Source organism: Amphiura filiformis, chromosome 12 (genome assembly GCF_039555335.1).
Source record: "Amphiura filiformis chromosome 12, Afil_fr2py, whole genome shotgun sequence".
NCBI classification, from domain to species: domain Eukaryota; kingdom Metazoa; phylum Echinodermata; class Ophiuroidea; order Amphilepidida; family Amphiuridae; genus Amphiura; species Amphiura filiformis.
This window is the reverse complement of record NC_092639.1, coordinates 18,822,325-18,838,910: the sequence shown is the minus strand read 5'-3', so window position 1 is coordinate 18,838,910 and position 16,586 is coordinate 18,822,325. Positions and strand designations below refer to the sequence as shown.

At 36.9% G+C, this 16,586-nt stretch overlaps 1 protein-coding gene across 1 annotated transcript; it reads right to left on the bottom strand.

Annotated features, from left to right (window-relative positions):
- Positions 1 to 318: 318 nt before the first annotated feature.
- LOC140166684 (uncharacterized) lies at positions 319 to 15,187 on the bottom strand. Its single transcript, XM_072190181.1, has 11 exons — positions 15,041 to 15,187; positions 13,690 to 13,831; positions 13,248 to 13,339; positions 11,012 to 11,056; positions 9,526 to 9,661; positions 8,676 to 8,759; positions 8,040 to 8,173; positions 7,799 to 7,899; positions 2,319 to 2,390; positions 1,771 to 1,918; positions 319 to 438 (listed from the first exon to the last, which is right to left on the bottom strand). The coding sequence occupies exons 1-11, from the start codon at positions 15,185 to 15,187 to the stop codon at positions 319 to 321; spliced, it is 1,221 nt and encodes a 406-aa protein (XP_072046282.1).
- Between the last annotated feature and the right edge of the window lie 1,399 nt (positions 15,188 to 16,586).

Genomic DNA, 16,586 nt, shown 5'->3' with positions numbered 1-16,586 from the left:
AGACCTTATCGATTAAATTCAACTGGAACGGTATAACGATTGAAATGGCAGACATTTTGGTTAGAAGTTCTAAGTGACATAAGGACAGGTTACTCGTTCGATTCCACAACCATTCATACCTATCATCACCTTTTTATTGTATTATCATACGAATTGCTCCGTTATACCTTGTAGCGGGCAGACTATTATTTTAATGAGGACAAGTGACGTAGTATTCGATAGGGCTAATATCTAATTAAATATTAAATTCACAATTTAAATATTTTTGTGGAATCAAAAAAAAAAATATCACGGATGAGCCCAATGATTGGGGCTTTTTTATTCTAGTAGTAATTTACAATACCTTAAGCATGTATTTCTATCTTCTTCGTCCATTTCTAAGTCAAAAGTACCGATGTATCCTGTATCAACGCCAATTGTCCTGGACAGATCATCACGCTAGAAAAAAGTAAACATTGCTATGTAATAATATAATATAATATAATATAATATAATATAATATAATATAATATAATATAATATAATATAATATAATATAATATAAATTATAATATAATGAGAATGATCCTGATATACACTTTTAGAGACCGGATACAGTGTGTTTTTGAAAGATTGATACTGCGTTCATTTGAAATGAAACTCAGAAACACAAAGTATGAGGCTTTACTAATATAACCCTTTTTAATGAATTCATCTGTCTACCAATGTTTTATACCATGAGGTGTTTGTATAAACCCTCTAGATTACTGCTATGGGGTAATCATCATGCAGTTATTGTTAACTACATGTATGCACACAACACAGGGGCACTCACAATAGGCAATTGAACCCTACTGGTAGCGCTGTGTTGTAGATATATGAGATGAACTAGTTAGCGTCATGAAAAAGTGTAAAAGCTATGATTTTAGTACTTTCTCTATGTTTCAATTACTTATTCTTTTCAAAATATCTGAATTTTTAACCCGGTACAAGCTTTAATAACGGGGGACCATACATTTGTATGAGAAAGAAATATACCATCTATATCCAAACTCTCATGTTATTCCAATGCACATTTTGCTTCACCGGGCCGCCCTGGCTTGGTCACATTTGCCAGAGGAGTGTCACGAAACCGTAAAAGGTACAAATTTAGTACTTTCTGTCAATCAAGTATGGTTTATTCTCTACATGTCACTCTTTAAATCATTAGCATAGTCCATAGTCAGTGGAGCTCCGCTCGTACATGTCAATAGCGTCATTCAGTCATTATCAATTGGATCGCTCATTGGATTAATATTATCACGTGGTAATAAATTTGCGTTGGACAATCGATTACTATAATGGTTTAGTACTGCATATCTCGGTTTAATCTTCACTAAGCGGGTTTATGGCGGGAAAGGTCACGTGGACATAAGTGCACTATGTGGACCCAATTGTAGAGTACGTTTTGCGCTAGAAGTCACAAAAGGTCACGCAGGGGTAAAAAAAACTGAAAATGCTACGATCTTGTTAAAAATCAAATTACTCGTCTGATGACAAGAATTAAGAAGAAAATGTATAGTTTGTGCTATCTACGACCTATCGTTATTGAGCTATCATACGACAACCTTAGCAGTGATCTAGGGTCTATCCCATCTCATGGTATTAAATATTGGTAGACATTGGTGTTGAACTCAATCCTTAATTAATGTCCATAATGAGATTTAGTTATATTTCAGTCGGACCGACTATTTCAACAAACGGAGTCTTTCGGGAAAACTCAGGGGCAGCAACAATATTATGTGAACTTACTTTGAAAAATGCTCTTTTAGAACTTAACATTATCATGGCGAGAACAGTAGAGAAATATCCTTTGAAATTTTTGATTTCTTTGCCAGCGAATCCTCGAAATACGTTTCTAAATTCAATTCCTCTACTTTCGGCATGTTTGGTCAACTCTCTGACAGAAAAAAAAACATAACATTTACACCTTCTTGCGTGTGGTTTCTTTTCAGAGTGGAGTTGAAAAGACGTATTTTTAGATTGAGATTTCTTTTTATAATAAATTGCTAAAATCGTGTAAAATCAGCCATTTTGATTAATTTTGGTTGAAAAGTTTAAAAATCTTTTTTCAGATTTGACATATTTTGGTGAAATTTTAGGGTAATTTTATCCTCTAGAAAAAAACCCAATACTTTCTGAAAAAGCATTTCTTTTTGAAAAAGGAAGACACCTTATCCCAGTGTCGAGGAGCTGAAAAATACCTTTTGCCAGCATTTTGGCACTTGTACCAACTCTTTCCATCTATGCTGGAATTTTACAAAATGGGTACCTATACCTTGTCCCATACTCCTACCTACACTACTCTATATTTTCCTTTTTTCAACCTGTCCACTACCTTCTCTACCTTGAAAGTTCCTTTCGTAACACAGCTGGTTAGGAAAGGTGAGCCAAATTAGTTGGCTTGGTAGCTTGTTTTTTTGTCTGGTGTTGTTTTTGGATAGGCACTTTCGTCCTAAGTTTCGTAGAGGATGGGAGTTCTTATTCCACTACTAGGGTAAAGGCGCTGAAATCCAGCACAGATGGGCACATAATCCATTTCACACTGGTGGTACAGGACACAGGTCACCAGTGTGAAGGTGACGGCGCAACCCCACACTGACATGACTGACATCAGGAAATCAGTGATGCTGTCAAATTAAACCCGGACTGCGGACTAAAAAATTGTCCACAGATGGACAACATCGTCCTTATCCTTCGTCGGGTAAAAGCTAGTGTGGGTGCGAGCTTGTGTTTAGTGTAGGAATTTGGATACATATGGTGGTTTTTTTTTATATTATCACTCAGGGGGCGCTGAGACCTCCTGTCAGTATAATAGCAAGAGCTGACTACAAGAATCCGAAATTGGAACTGTGTTACTTTCAGTAGTGTACTGCCATCAAAAGAAAATAAAAGGAGCACTTGCGTAGTATGACAGATACCTAGACCACCCTGCTATCCAGAACGAAGGACAACATCTGCATCCTAGATGGTGATTTTAACTGTCACCATCGGCAGCAGATCTCCAACTGATGAAGAAGGCAGGATTGCACTGAATCTGTGTAATTCTCATGGACTGACTCAAATTGTCAATGGACCAACCTACCAACTGGGAAATCGTCTTGACCTCATCATGACTGATGCACTAAACCTATTCACACCAACTGAGATCGAGTGCAACATGGGTACTTTAAACCATCTCCTTGTCAAAACTGCCTTAGAGATTTCTCCTCTCTCTCTGAACCATCCCCTCCAAGACATGTATGGATGTACAAAAAGGCTGGCTGGATCAACTTAAGAAACGACCTGGCTGCCGTCCCGTGGAATGTGCTTTTAAATATTAAAAAACTAATTTCATGTTATTTAAAAATAAACATACTAGCTTTCCCCCGTCAACTATTAAAATTTGCAATGATGATAAGTTAATTGAACAAGTTAATGTAACTAAATTTCTTGGCATTCTAATAGACGACGACTTGTCGTGGAAATCACACACATCCCATGTTACAATTATTATCTCGAAATACAATGGTATCATTAGGAAGGTTAGACAAGAACAATTCCCATCTCCATACACCTTTTTTTTAATGCAGAAGAAAATTATCAGAACATGTACCTATTCAGTTTGGCTCGCCAAGTCTCTCCGGACGCTTAAAATCCAAGACCTTTACATTTTCCAAACTGCCCAATTTATGTTCAACTACCTTCATGACCAACTACCATCTCGTACTACTGACCCAGACTATTTTATAACCAACAAAGACATCCACACCCATGACACCCGTTTTTCGAATGACCTTCATGTAAGCCTTACCAATACCAGGCTGGCTGAAAATATCCTTCGGATTCAGGGTGGCCTGCTCTGGAACTCACTCGATCAATCATTGAAACAGTCTCCAACATTGGCTATTTTCAAACTATCCATCTCACTTGGGTCTGTCCCGTCCTGTCCTGTCTTGTACTGTTCAGTCTGTCCCCATTAATTTATTTGGCACAATATATTTGATTCCGATCTTGTCCAAATTATCATTTAATTTATGTGATTGAATCATCATACGCTTCTCCTTTCATTCAGCTTTGTGTCAAATATTTTTTTTTTTTTTTATTATACTTTTTAGTATTATATATTATCTGATTTGATGATTCCGTTCAATTAAATTTCATTGATTCTTATTCGGCCACAAGATATCATCATTGTAGTACATATTAATATTGTAGCGGAAGTTAAATTTCCATCTTGTTCAGATTGGGTGCCACAAGCTTCACGCTCTGCGTCTTTGCGGCATCAACATCTCTTCACTTCCCATGTTCTTATATTGTGTTTCTATAAGTAATTATCATTAAGTATTTCTTATCTTGCATTTCCATTTGTATAACTTTTTGTGAATTGAGATGAAAACAAATAAACTTGAACTTGAACTTGATCTAAAGAACCGATCCATCTTGTATACAGATGATGTCATCTGCCCTCCGTCGAATCCAGTGAGAATGGTCTTCCTACTGAAGCATCTCTCAATCGGGATTTAGCTAAGATTGAGACATGGGCTAAGACATGGAATGTCCTGTTTGGTGCTGCCAAATGTAAAACCACTACCATCTTCAATCGGAGAGATGCTGATGGCAACCATCCACCACGTCACTTTTTCGGTGTTACCCTTGAAGAAGTTGACAGCTTGGACCTTCTAGGTCTTACATTGAATAACAACTTGTCCTGGAACCAAGTAGTCACTAAAATATCCAAGACAGCGACTAGGACTCCTCAGAAGAGCTTCGCCTTACATTCTACCTGCCCAGAGAGCCATCATCTACAAGGCCATGATACGATCAAAATGGAATGCAGTGCTTGCTGCTCCTCACCTCACCAGCTCAGCACATTGCATCTCACTAGCTCAGCTTGACTCCATCAAGAATAGAGCTAAGCATGTCACTGGTCTGCCAATGAATGAGTATGAAGATCATCCTATTCAGCCATTGAGCCACCGCAGGGCAGTTGGAGCAGCCACCCCTCTTCTATTGTATGTTCTACAAGGAGGCCCCTGAGTTGTTATGCCAGCTGATGCTAGACATCCATGTCAATGACCCCAGGTTGCGATGGTCTGTGAGATTATGAAATTATGGAATTCTTTTCCTGCCCCAATTTCCAGCAATTAGATCAAGGACCAGCTTCAACAAGGAGATTAATCGCTTTCTGGTGGTGCCTCGTCAACAGATTGTTTGTCTCTGTTGTTGATGCCCAGTTATGCCATGTCGTAAAGAAACAAAAAATAACAAAAACCAAGATAACTCGAAAAATAAGCAAGCAAAAGGTGAACTTGTTGCACTATCGTTTAAAGTACATCAAAGTCTAGGGAACGTTTTCTCATTTTTCCAAAATATTTCTTTTAGTAAATATACAGCATTATCAAGATTATGTTCAATAGAGGGAATCAAGGACCAGCTTCGACAAGGTTAATCGCTTTCTGGTGGTTCCTCGCCAACAGCTTCTAAATGATTGTTTGTCTCTGTTGTTGATGCTGAATAGAGTGACAAAAAAAAGCAAAGCCATTTTGTTTGGTATTGCATTTTCGAACAGTTTTGTTTACATCTGACATTGCCATAGGATTACTCGACCGTTTCCATTCCAAAAAATGTATAGTTTTATATACTTTGGAAAATTATCAAAGTTAAAGTTTTTTTATAGCCAACTCTGTGGTGTCCGGTCACAAAACCCGGGATTCAATTGCATCGTGTTTTATAACGAAATTGTTCAAGTTTCATGAACACTCAATGTAGCTGCAGCGTAGCCAGCAAGAGGGGGGGTGGTTAGGTGGGACAGGGTGACCCTGACAAGAAATGTAAGAGAAAATCGTGACGGCAAAGGTAAAGAAAAGTGATAAGAAGCCCGTTTTCCACCAATGGACCAAAATAGTGTAAAATACCAAATTATGGCGCGCTACACGCGCATCGATGTCCCAATAAAGTGGAAAGTTAGAAGACATTACATCACATGCAGTGTATCTATATAAAACAAAACCACCCAACTGGTATGATATTTGTATCCCACTGATAATACCGGGCAAAATGATCCAACCATCTTTCCGATTTTCTTATTTGCCCCCCCCACCACCAACAAATATGGCTACGCCCCTAACTCAGTTATTATTACCTGATCCAGTGCACATTTAAAAGCATCTTTCGGTATCGTGTCTTTCTGAACATCGGTATGTTTACCCAATAGCTTAAAGAAAGCTGTCATAGCGTTGACAAGGTCCGCATGTTCTTGCCGTGCTGCATCTACTCTATACATTTTTTTCTTGCGATCCCTACATAATAAGTTAAATGGAACAGAATAGTAAGTTAAATGGAACAGAAAAAAGGAAGAGTCTTACGCATCATACACTGACATTATAACATTCAAACATAATACAAGCCAGCGCACGAGTAATATTAATATTAATCTTAATATATCACTATACAGGGGAAAGAAGAACCAGAACAATTATTAACCATGGAATCACAATGAATACATAACATGCAAAGCCAGAAAAACCAAAGAAAAAACGCCGGACATACAGTTTGTCCCAGAATGATTTATACCGGGAAAGTTGTATTTTTTAAGGTATGAAGGGCATTAGTATTGATAGTATTGTTTTAAATTCTAAAAATCCTCTTCGTTCTACGAGGTAGACAGAAGCTTAGATGGACTAATGGAATTAAACAATTAACAGGCCTTTCTCTCGTCGCAGCCCACCGTCTGGCTCAAGACAGAAGCTGCTGGAATACCATCATCAACAGGGTCACAAAGGGTCAGTCATGACCCATAGGACCACGACGACGACGATTCTTAGGAATTTTAGATTTTAGAAATTGGTCGTTTCTAATATGAGCCACAGGATATTACGTAAAAATGTTGAATTCCAAGTTTTGACAAAACTACCTATTTTAAAAACCTGTAAAATTACTAACCGTTCAGCACAAAGTTATTTCGAAAATGTTATGCAGTATATTTGTTGTACCCTCTTCTTATTTCTACTAAATAGTCGATATCTGTCGATTATGTTACGAAGCAATCCTTGTACGGAATAAAGGAATTGTTTCGATTGAGTGACCTTAAACTGTTCTTTCATTGCATTGACGGCAGTTTTGAAGACAATTATTCCAGTGTGTGAGTTTCATCATTTGAAATGCCGGCAGAGATGGCTTTTTTATAAAAGTATTGAGAGGGTTCGTCCTTAGTGTCAGCATGTATGTTCGTCCACAGTATATTGGCAAACCCATCGCTAAGTAACGGAGAAGATTAAAATTTACTGCGGAGGATACTTTGAAGAAGTTCTATCCTCTGTAATAATGACATTTTTGAGTAAACATTGTGGTAAAAATCACATAAAAAGTACGTTTTTCAACCTAAATATCTGAAGTCATATTGAAATGTTTCACTTAATCCAATATCAAGAATTAGTCAGCATTTTACGCTCTACATCTATTGTGTCCGATTTGAGCGCTGACATATTAGTGCTATTGATTTCAGTTAGCATGCACTACAATCGTGCGATTCATTTGTCATATTTGGAAGAAGAATAGTACTTATAGTGCTAATTAATCTAGGCTATGGAGGATGGAGGCATTTTAACACAGTACCCTCATCCTAGTAGAAAAAGGTCAATGTACTTTGCACAGCGGTACAAATTCAAAACTAATCAGACCTGTTCAGAAAAATTATACTTTGACCTATCTATGATGTACGGAGTAACATTATGACGTCATAATGTCCAATTTCCCCCCCCCCCGTTTATAACGGTATAAAACATAAGTTTTACCTTGCTAGCTCTGTCTTTTTGGCATTTCGGGTGTTGCATTTGGAGCATGTTCCTTTGCCCTCCTGTTCAACTCTTCCTTGAACAACTCTTTTTCATTAGCAGAGTACTGAATGGTAAAATAAATTTAGTGGTTATACAAATATTTAGTACAATGAAATATAAGGTTTTTAAACATTGTGTTATACTTCCCACTTCACCCACCACACTCAGAGACAATAATATTATAGGTTAATATAAATTATATACCAGCACAACACCGATGGTTTTTCCATTTGGTTGGTCTCCAAATTGGGTATTTGGGTCCCAAGCAGCCGCAAGATTGCCAAATTCTGGAATTCGTATGAGGAAATTGTCTTGTGGTTTCATTGACAGGTACCAACCTGAAAATATATCAAATAAATTTTTCATTCATATTAGATAACGTCCATTTTTATAAATAAGCAATGGTAAGAAAGATACATATGCCTCAAATCTTGCACCATTAGTTATCAATGAAGGGGGCTGGGTAGTTTTTTTGAAAAAAAATTGCCTCGCCATCTGAACCTTCCCCCAAAAAAAAAATGCTCCAACTCGAACCAGAAAAAAGTTTTGGTGCCAGGGGTGAAAAAAAATGTCACATACAGTTACTGAGTTAGTAAAGAAAAAATAACCTCGTAGCTTTTAAATTGCAAATTTGTACGCGCTTCCATTTTTCATCATATTCATGTTTACGAACTGGTAAGTATTTATACGTGAAAAGCACTTGATTCACTCTACTTCACAGATTTTCACCAATGTCCACCCAATATCAAAAATAAATCTATGCCATATGACTGATGGGAGGCTTACGTGCGCACATTGTTCCATATATGCGCAATGAACACAAATACAATGGTAACATACCATCAAAAACTCGTATTGGATAATTATTGATCAACCCACCATCGACAAAGTATTGATCTTTATGTTTCACTGGGAATAGCACACCTGTAAAGAAAAGACAAAAGACAATTATTAACTTAGTGCAGTTTTATAGACGAATCCAACGAGCCAAGTCATGGTCAGGATTTGGTCGGCCATTACTGAGTCCCCGCAGCACCAAACTGGTGTTGTGACTGCCCAATTGGGTGGAATAAGCCGCTTAAAATTCGATGTTAGATTCTTTTGTGTTGTAAACTGTCTTCATTCTTTTGTCTACGTGTACCACGGGTATTAGAATACAGTTTAAAATACCCTCCAAGGCCGCATCATTTCACATTTTAGGTGAGATGGAGCTGACGGGGGTAGACGAATCCAATTTCACGCATTCCTACACCTCAATGGCAGCCATAGCTGGATCCCCCCTTAGGTCTATCCCACCTAAAATGTGAAATGATGTGGCCTTGGCGGGGATAGTAAACTGAATTCCATTACCCGTGTTACACGCAGACAAAAGAATGACGAAAATTCACGCAGACAAAGAATGATGAAAATTCACAACACAATACTATTATTCAACATCGATTTTTAAGCGGATTGAATCCACCCAATTGGGCAGTAACAACACCAGTTTGTTGCAGACGGGACCCAGTAATGGCCGACTTAATTCTGACCATCACTTGGCTCGTTAGATTCGTTTATAGTCAGTGGCGCCCTTCGGTGACGCGTTCTATGCCCGGTTCTCATGAATTTATTAACTCGGATAAACAGGAATTTATTAGCTTAGATACTTCTCAGTATATTTTCGTTATCAAACTGTGAGAAGAATGATTACCTGGAATTGAGATTGACATGCGCACTGCTTCTTTGATTTTCATACAAGGTGTAGTCTTAACATGGCAATAGAGACAGTCCAGTTGATTTACATTGCTCACCACAACACAGAGTTCACGGTTGTACTTCTTATAAAGCTGAAAAGATGAAGTAGTTAAATCAAGGAGCTTATGATAAACATGAAGAGGCAATACATTAACGTACGGTATTGTTCCTTTGATGCTGAATTGATTTGCCGACAAGCTAGTGGTACCTTTTGTTTCGGACTAAATGATAACGTCATAAAATTGGTAATTGACCTGACAACGTATTAACGCTTTACCTGGAAGGCTACTGCCAATATGCGATCAAAAGAAAGTCATGTGAAAGCGCCCTCTTGAGAAACAACGCTGTGTTGGAGTCGTCGCACTGCACAAAACACACTTTATGTGGCCCATACACGATCAATTCGTCAGGTGCATCACATACTGGTCATCTTGAATTTATGACTTTTCTGAGAAAATTGGTATATGGTTCTTTTTATGGAGCTCGAAAAAAAAACACACGCATTTCTAGAAAATCGCAATTGAAAATCTTCGTATTAAGATTACCTTTCTATAATTTAGTTAGACTATGGCTTTTAATGAAAGTGGTTTTAAATTAAAGCATAAACTTAACAGATTTATTTAAGTGGAATCTTTAATTATATCCGTATGCAATATTGCTTAAAATTAAACTAAAGTTGTAGTTCTGTATGTGAAATTGTTAATTTTCCGATATCGTATTTCATTTCATATCTCGAGATAGACCAGTATGTGATGCGTCCAAAGTCACGTCACCGTTCGTGAAATCGAGATAGCCCCGAAGATAGACCATTATGAATTGCACTTCATCTAACTGCAGAGGAGGCTTAAAGGCATTCCTACAATGCACTATAATTGGGAAATTACACACACAAAATGGTAATTTTAAAACTGCAGCCAACGAGGTAATAGTTGAGACTTATAATTTATATTTGAATTTCTTACAGGAAACATTCATATTGTCCCACTGCAATAATTTTATTCATAAATCTCAATGTTTTGAATGTTAAATAAAAGGATGAAAACACCAGATATTTGCACACAATCCCAATGCAAGGTATGGTCAACTATGCCATTTGTGTACAAAAGGCAGACATACCAAGGTCAGAAACCCCATTGGGTTATGGGAATGCCTTTAAACATCCTCTGCTCTAACTGTGTCCTCTAACCAGCAGCGTAGCTGCTTCCCCCTTTGTATCATCTTAACCTTGGCCCGCTTTGCCGTACATATACTCCTATCCTAGGACACCCAGTAAAAATGTATCTCATTTTGCCGTACCTACACCTATCCTAGGACACTCAGTAAAATGTATCTCATTTAGGTTATTGTTTCGAACTCGCACACCTTTTCAGTGTAGTGCTCTAGGTATGATATTCGCTGGATGTTTCACCTACTTTCTTTTATATATTTAGTTCCTATCTTACGTCTTCAAATGTTGCGTTAGCGTTCCCAAGCTTTTCTTTCAGTACCTCTCCAATCCCCTTCTCCATCTATTTTCCAGGATGCCAGCCATAATGTGTCAACATATTTGGCAAGAATGCGAGATATTTGCAAGTAGCATCTTGTAATGATAAACAATAATAATAATAATAATAATAATAATAATAATAATAATAATAATAATAATAATAATAATAATAATAATAATAACAATAGTAATAACACTAATAATATTTATAATAATAATAATAATAATAATATTTATAATAATAATAATAATATTTATAATAATAATAATAATAATAATAATAATAATAATAATAATAATAATAATAATAATAATAATAATAATAACATTCGCTTTTTCTTTGCTCGTACAATTTAAATAATATTTGTTACAACGAAAAAGGTAAGAATTTATATTTTGTATCATCAATTTGACGATGATGAAGCGTTTATGTCTTACCAAATACTTTTGCTTGGACCTCCATCAGCCATTTTCTGCTCCATTTCATGCGAGTCATAGCCTAGTGCACCACACATTGCAACCATAGCACCAGCGCTAGTACCAGCAAAACGTTTCAAATTTTTCCACACTCCAATTTCTTCCAAAACCTGAGGATGGCAATAATGCGAAACAAAAATTTTATCTTATTATTATGGTACATACTATCGGAAGGATCATATGAAGCATCCGAATACTCCGTCCTTTGCGGGACACGTTAAAGGCCCATCAGTGATTTATTCATCGGGAGGATCGTAAAAATTAAGGTTCTGGCACCTTTGATATAATAGTGTCATAGCCTGCTAGTGGTGAAACTGAAAGTCGTGTATTCAAGAAAATAGGAGACATTTTATTCAAATCTGCAATTTCTCCACTTAAGTAGAGAAATTAGCTATGATGTATTTGAATGTGGCTTCAACTATGTCGATACTGATGTTTTCTTCGTTTTTGCCAAATGTTTAATTTCAAAAATACCCAATGACAATTTGAATGACTTATCCTTCACTTTCAGACAATTTATTTACAATTTGATTTTTTTAAACATACGATGCATGGGATCACTGAAAGGTCATTTAAGGTCATCGATTCTGGATGCAGGAATGGTCCTGATGGGTACTTTATGATAAAATGTTGATGATATGCAAATTTGTGTTTCTATCCTACTGTGCTATATAATAAACATATTGAATGGGTGCACATCATGCGGGTACTTTTTGGGGGGCTTTGGGATCGCGAACCCCCGGGGTAAAAGCAGGGGCGGCAAAAAAAATGGGCGGCGGAAGATGAAGGGACGGCAATAAGAATTATGAAAGAAAAAAGGGCGGGCAGAATGGGCGGTAAAAAGAATTATTAATTAAAAGGGCGGACAATTATGAAAACTAATGTAACTATGCGGTACCTTTTTGGTCGCTAACAGAGCCACATTGGGGTAATTGGGGGAGGGGAGGGTAACACTGTAATACTTAGTCTTCGAGAGCCATTCTAGCTGGGAAAAAAATTGGGTCAACCTTAATCACTCAAAAAGGCGCTTTTGCATAGTCCTATCGAGAGGGTAAGACTAGGGTATTATTTGCCTGTCCACGGCCCACCAGAAATAACTTCATTGTCGTTGAAATCGTAACCTCTCAATTGCTGGCACATTAAACATGCTAAACATTAGCTAACGATGGTAAAAATTATACGTCTCTTCTTTGCTTTATATCAGGCTCTTTCTTGTGGACATTTGAAAGCCACTTCTTGCACCAGCTAAAGCAGTTACCAAATGTATAACCCATAGTTAATAGTAGGCTATTCTAAATCATTTTCGCAATAACTTACCCTAACAGCTCCAATATGCGCAGTGCCTTTGCTACCTCCTCCTTCAAATGCGATATTTTCAAAAGGAAATTTGTCGTTTTCAAATTCCTTCAATTCTCCTGGAGTTAAGATGTTAGGTATGTGGGTTGGTATGGAGGTAGGTTGGTGGTTCTGGTCACAAAAATGTGTTTTGCTTACGGCTAGTTCCCGTAAAATTACAGAAAATTTCGAAATACGGACGTCCGATAATTTACGTTCCTTTTTTGGGTCATTCTTCGGTAAGGAGCACAATTGCAGTCCCTCCACTTTCAGGAGTCATAACTAAAATATGAAACATGATTTCGAATTTTATTTTTTGCAGTTGTTTAGTATTGACGTTCCAATGTTGCGTTAGCGTTCCCAAGCTTTTCTTTCAGTACCTCTCCAATCCACTTCTCCATCTTTTTTCCAGGATGCCAGCCATAATGTGTCAACATATTTGGCAAGAATGCGAGATATTTGCAAGTAGCATCTTGTAATGATAAACAATAATAATAATAATAATAATAATAATAATAATAATAATAATAATAATAATAATAATAATAATAATAACAATAGTAATAACACTAATAATATTTATAATAATAATAATAATAATAATATTTATAATAATAATAATAATATTTATAATAATAATAATAATAATAATAATAATAATAATAATAATAATAATAATAATAATAATAATAATAATAATAACATTCGCTTTTTCTTTGCTCGTACAATTTAAATAATATTTGTTACAACGAAAAAAGGTAAGAATTTATATTTTGTATCATCAATTTGACGATGATGAAGCGTTTATGTCTTACCAAATACTTTTGCTTGGACCTCCATCAGCCATTTTCTGCTCCATTTCATGCGAGTCATAGCCTAGTGCACCACACATTGCAACCATAGCACCAGCGCTAGTACCAGCAAAACGTTTCAAATTTTTCCACACTCCAATTTCTTCCAAAACCTGAGGATGGCAATAATGCGAAACAAAAATTTTATCTTATTATTATGGTACATACTATCGGAAGGATCATATGAAGCATCCGAATACTCCGTCCTTTGCGGGACACGTTAAAGGCCCATCAGTGATTTATTCATCGGGAAGATCGTAAAAATTAAGGTTCTGGCACCTTTGATATAATAGTGTCATAGCCTGCTAGTGGTGAAACTGAAAGTCGTGTATTCAAGAAAATAGGAGACATTTTATTCAAATCTGCAATTTCTCCACTTAAGTAGAGAAATTAGCTATGATGTATTTGAATGTGGCTTCAACTATGTCGATACTGATGTTTTCTTCGTTTTTTGCCAAATGTTTAATTTCAAAAATACCCAATGACAATTTGAATGACTTATCCTTCACTTTCAGACAATTTATTTACAATTTGATTTTTTAAACATACGATGCATGGGATCACTGAAAGGTCATTTAAGGTCATCGATTCTGGATGCAGGAATGGTCCTGATGGGTACTTTATGATAAAATGTTGATGATATGCAAATTTGTGTTTCTATCCTACTGTGCTATATAATAAACATATTGAATGGGTGCACATCATGCGGGTACTGTTTGGGGGGCTTTGGGATCGCGAACCCCCGGGGTAAAAGCAGGGGCGGCAACAAAAATGGGCGGCGGAAGATGAAGGGACGGCAATAAGAATTATGAAAGAAAAAAAAGGGCGGGCAGAATGGGCGGTAAAAAGAATTATTAATTAAAAGGGCGGACAATTATGAAAACTAATGTAACTATGCGGTACCTTTTGGTCGCTAACAGAGCCACATTGGGGTAATTGGGGGAGGGGAGGGTAACACTGTAATACTTAGTCTTCGAGAGCCATTCTAGCTGGGAAAAAAATTGGGTCAACCTTAATCACTCAAAAAGGCGCTTTTGCATAGTCCTATCGAGAGGGTAAGGCTAGGGTATTAGTTGCCTGTCCACGGCCCACCAGAAATAACTTCATTGTCGTTGAAATCGTAACCTCTCAATTGCTGGCACATTAAACATGCTAAACATTAGCTAACGATGGTAAAAATTATACGTCTCTTCTTTGCTTTATATCAGGCTCTTTCTTGTGGACATTTGAAAGCCACTTCTTGCACCAGCTAAAGCAGTTACCAAATGTATAACCCATAGTTAATAGTAGGCCTATTCTAAATCATTTTCGCAATAACTTACCCTAACAGCTCCAATATGCGCAGTGCCTTTGCTACCTCCTCCTTCAAATGCGATATTTTCAAAAGGAAATTTGTCGTTTTCAAATTCCTTCAATTCTCCTGGAGTTAAGATGTTTCTTTTCTCCATCATGGAAACCATCAATGCCATTTGTTACGTTATCGTTAGACAAAAGTAGACACAAGGACACAAAGTCATTGGAATGCTTTGCGCCCGGGGCTTTGAGAAAGAATTGCTTAAAAGGGCATTTCGTGATCCACAGCCTCATCCCCCTCCCCACTTTTTTCAAAAAAAGCTGAGATTTTTATACCACTGGAAACCTCTGGCTACATAATGTTTATGTACCAAAAATTTCTTGCAGATTAATTCGTTTAGCAAAAATATCGTCAAATTTGAATTTCGTTCTGGTAATTACAACAGTGGCCTATGGAGCAGTGTAATACACATATTCATTCATAACTCGCGAACTCAAAATCGGGATCAACTGAAATTTTGGGAATAAGCTTTTTTCGTGGATATCTACTGAAAAATGTCACAAAAAGAGGATGCTAGGATCACGAAATCCTCCTTTAAGATAGCACATTATTTTTGTCTTTACTCACAGCGCCCTCATTGACGTGCAGCATTTTGTTGATTGAAAAAATAGCATATGCTAATAGAAATTAGTACTCTTTTTATAGACTGCATATCATATTTATTTCATTCAATTGGAAACAAATATAAAATATAATCAGTACATTAAGGGCTGGGGTATGAGCGACCTTGAAGTTCCGGTATCTGGAGAGGGGAAGCAATGAGTTACCCCAAATCACAGCGGCAGGTAGTGACTGGGCCGCCGAGTGCTAATATATATTTATTTTGGAAGGTTCGTGTTTGTTTTAAATTTTGGGGCGTTTTTCCAAAATTTGATATTTTTGGTCATATTTCAAAAAAAGCGACATGCCAAAGACAACTCTTTGGGCACATAGTTTGTTATTGTTATTGCAGTTCTTTTCCACATACCTACGTTAACATTCGATTGGGTGATTTACTAATATTATATATTTTATGACTGCAATTTGGCGTTTTCAATGCGTTTTACACGTATCATGAAATTAACGCAAATATCTAGTCACGCTGCTTTTAGAAATTTTACCTGATCGTCGGCTTTTGCAGGCAACAGAATGCAGATTGGCTCACGATAGATGTCGTATTCCTCTATGTGGTTCACTCATTGATAAAATGAGTTTGCATTCCTTGTAACAACACACACATTGCCGTCTGGAAACCGGGTCTGGTACTGATTTTGGGACAGCCAATAGACTTCAGCGCCGTATCAAATCTCATAAAAACCACACGACTGACGACTATGTGTTTATGTTTCCCGCACGAAAGCTTGTGTCTACACATCTATTACTATACTTCTTTGGAAACGTTGACCTTTGACCATTCTTTGTATAACGCCCTGATATGACCTTGATATGTTCGCTTGATTGGGTACGTTATAGCATCCATTTCATTGAGGTGTTAGGACTTGGTCAGTACTATACTTGCAGGGATACAATACTTT

Bases quoted from the DNA above. Each gene is read 5' to 3' on its own strand.
- LOC140166684 (XM_072190181.1), bottom strand. From the start codon at position 15,187: ATGGCATTGATGGTTTCCATGATGGAGAAAAGAAACATCTTAACTCCA. The intron at 8,760-9,525 runs GTAATCATTCTT...TTTTCTTTACAG, and splicing joins CATGTCAATCTCAATTCCAG to GTGTGCTATTCCCAGTGAAA. The intron at 439-1,770 runs GTAAGTTCACAT...ACTTTTTTCTAG, and splicing joins CTAAAAGAGCATTTTTCAAA to CGTGATGATCTGTCCAGGAC.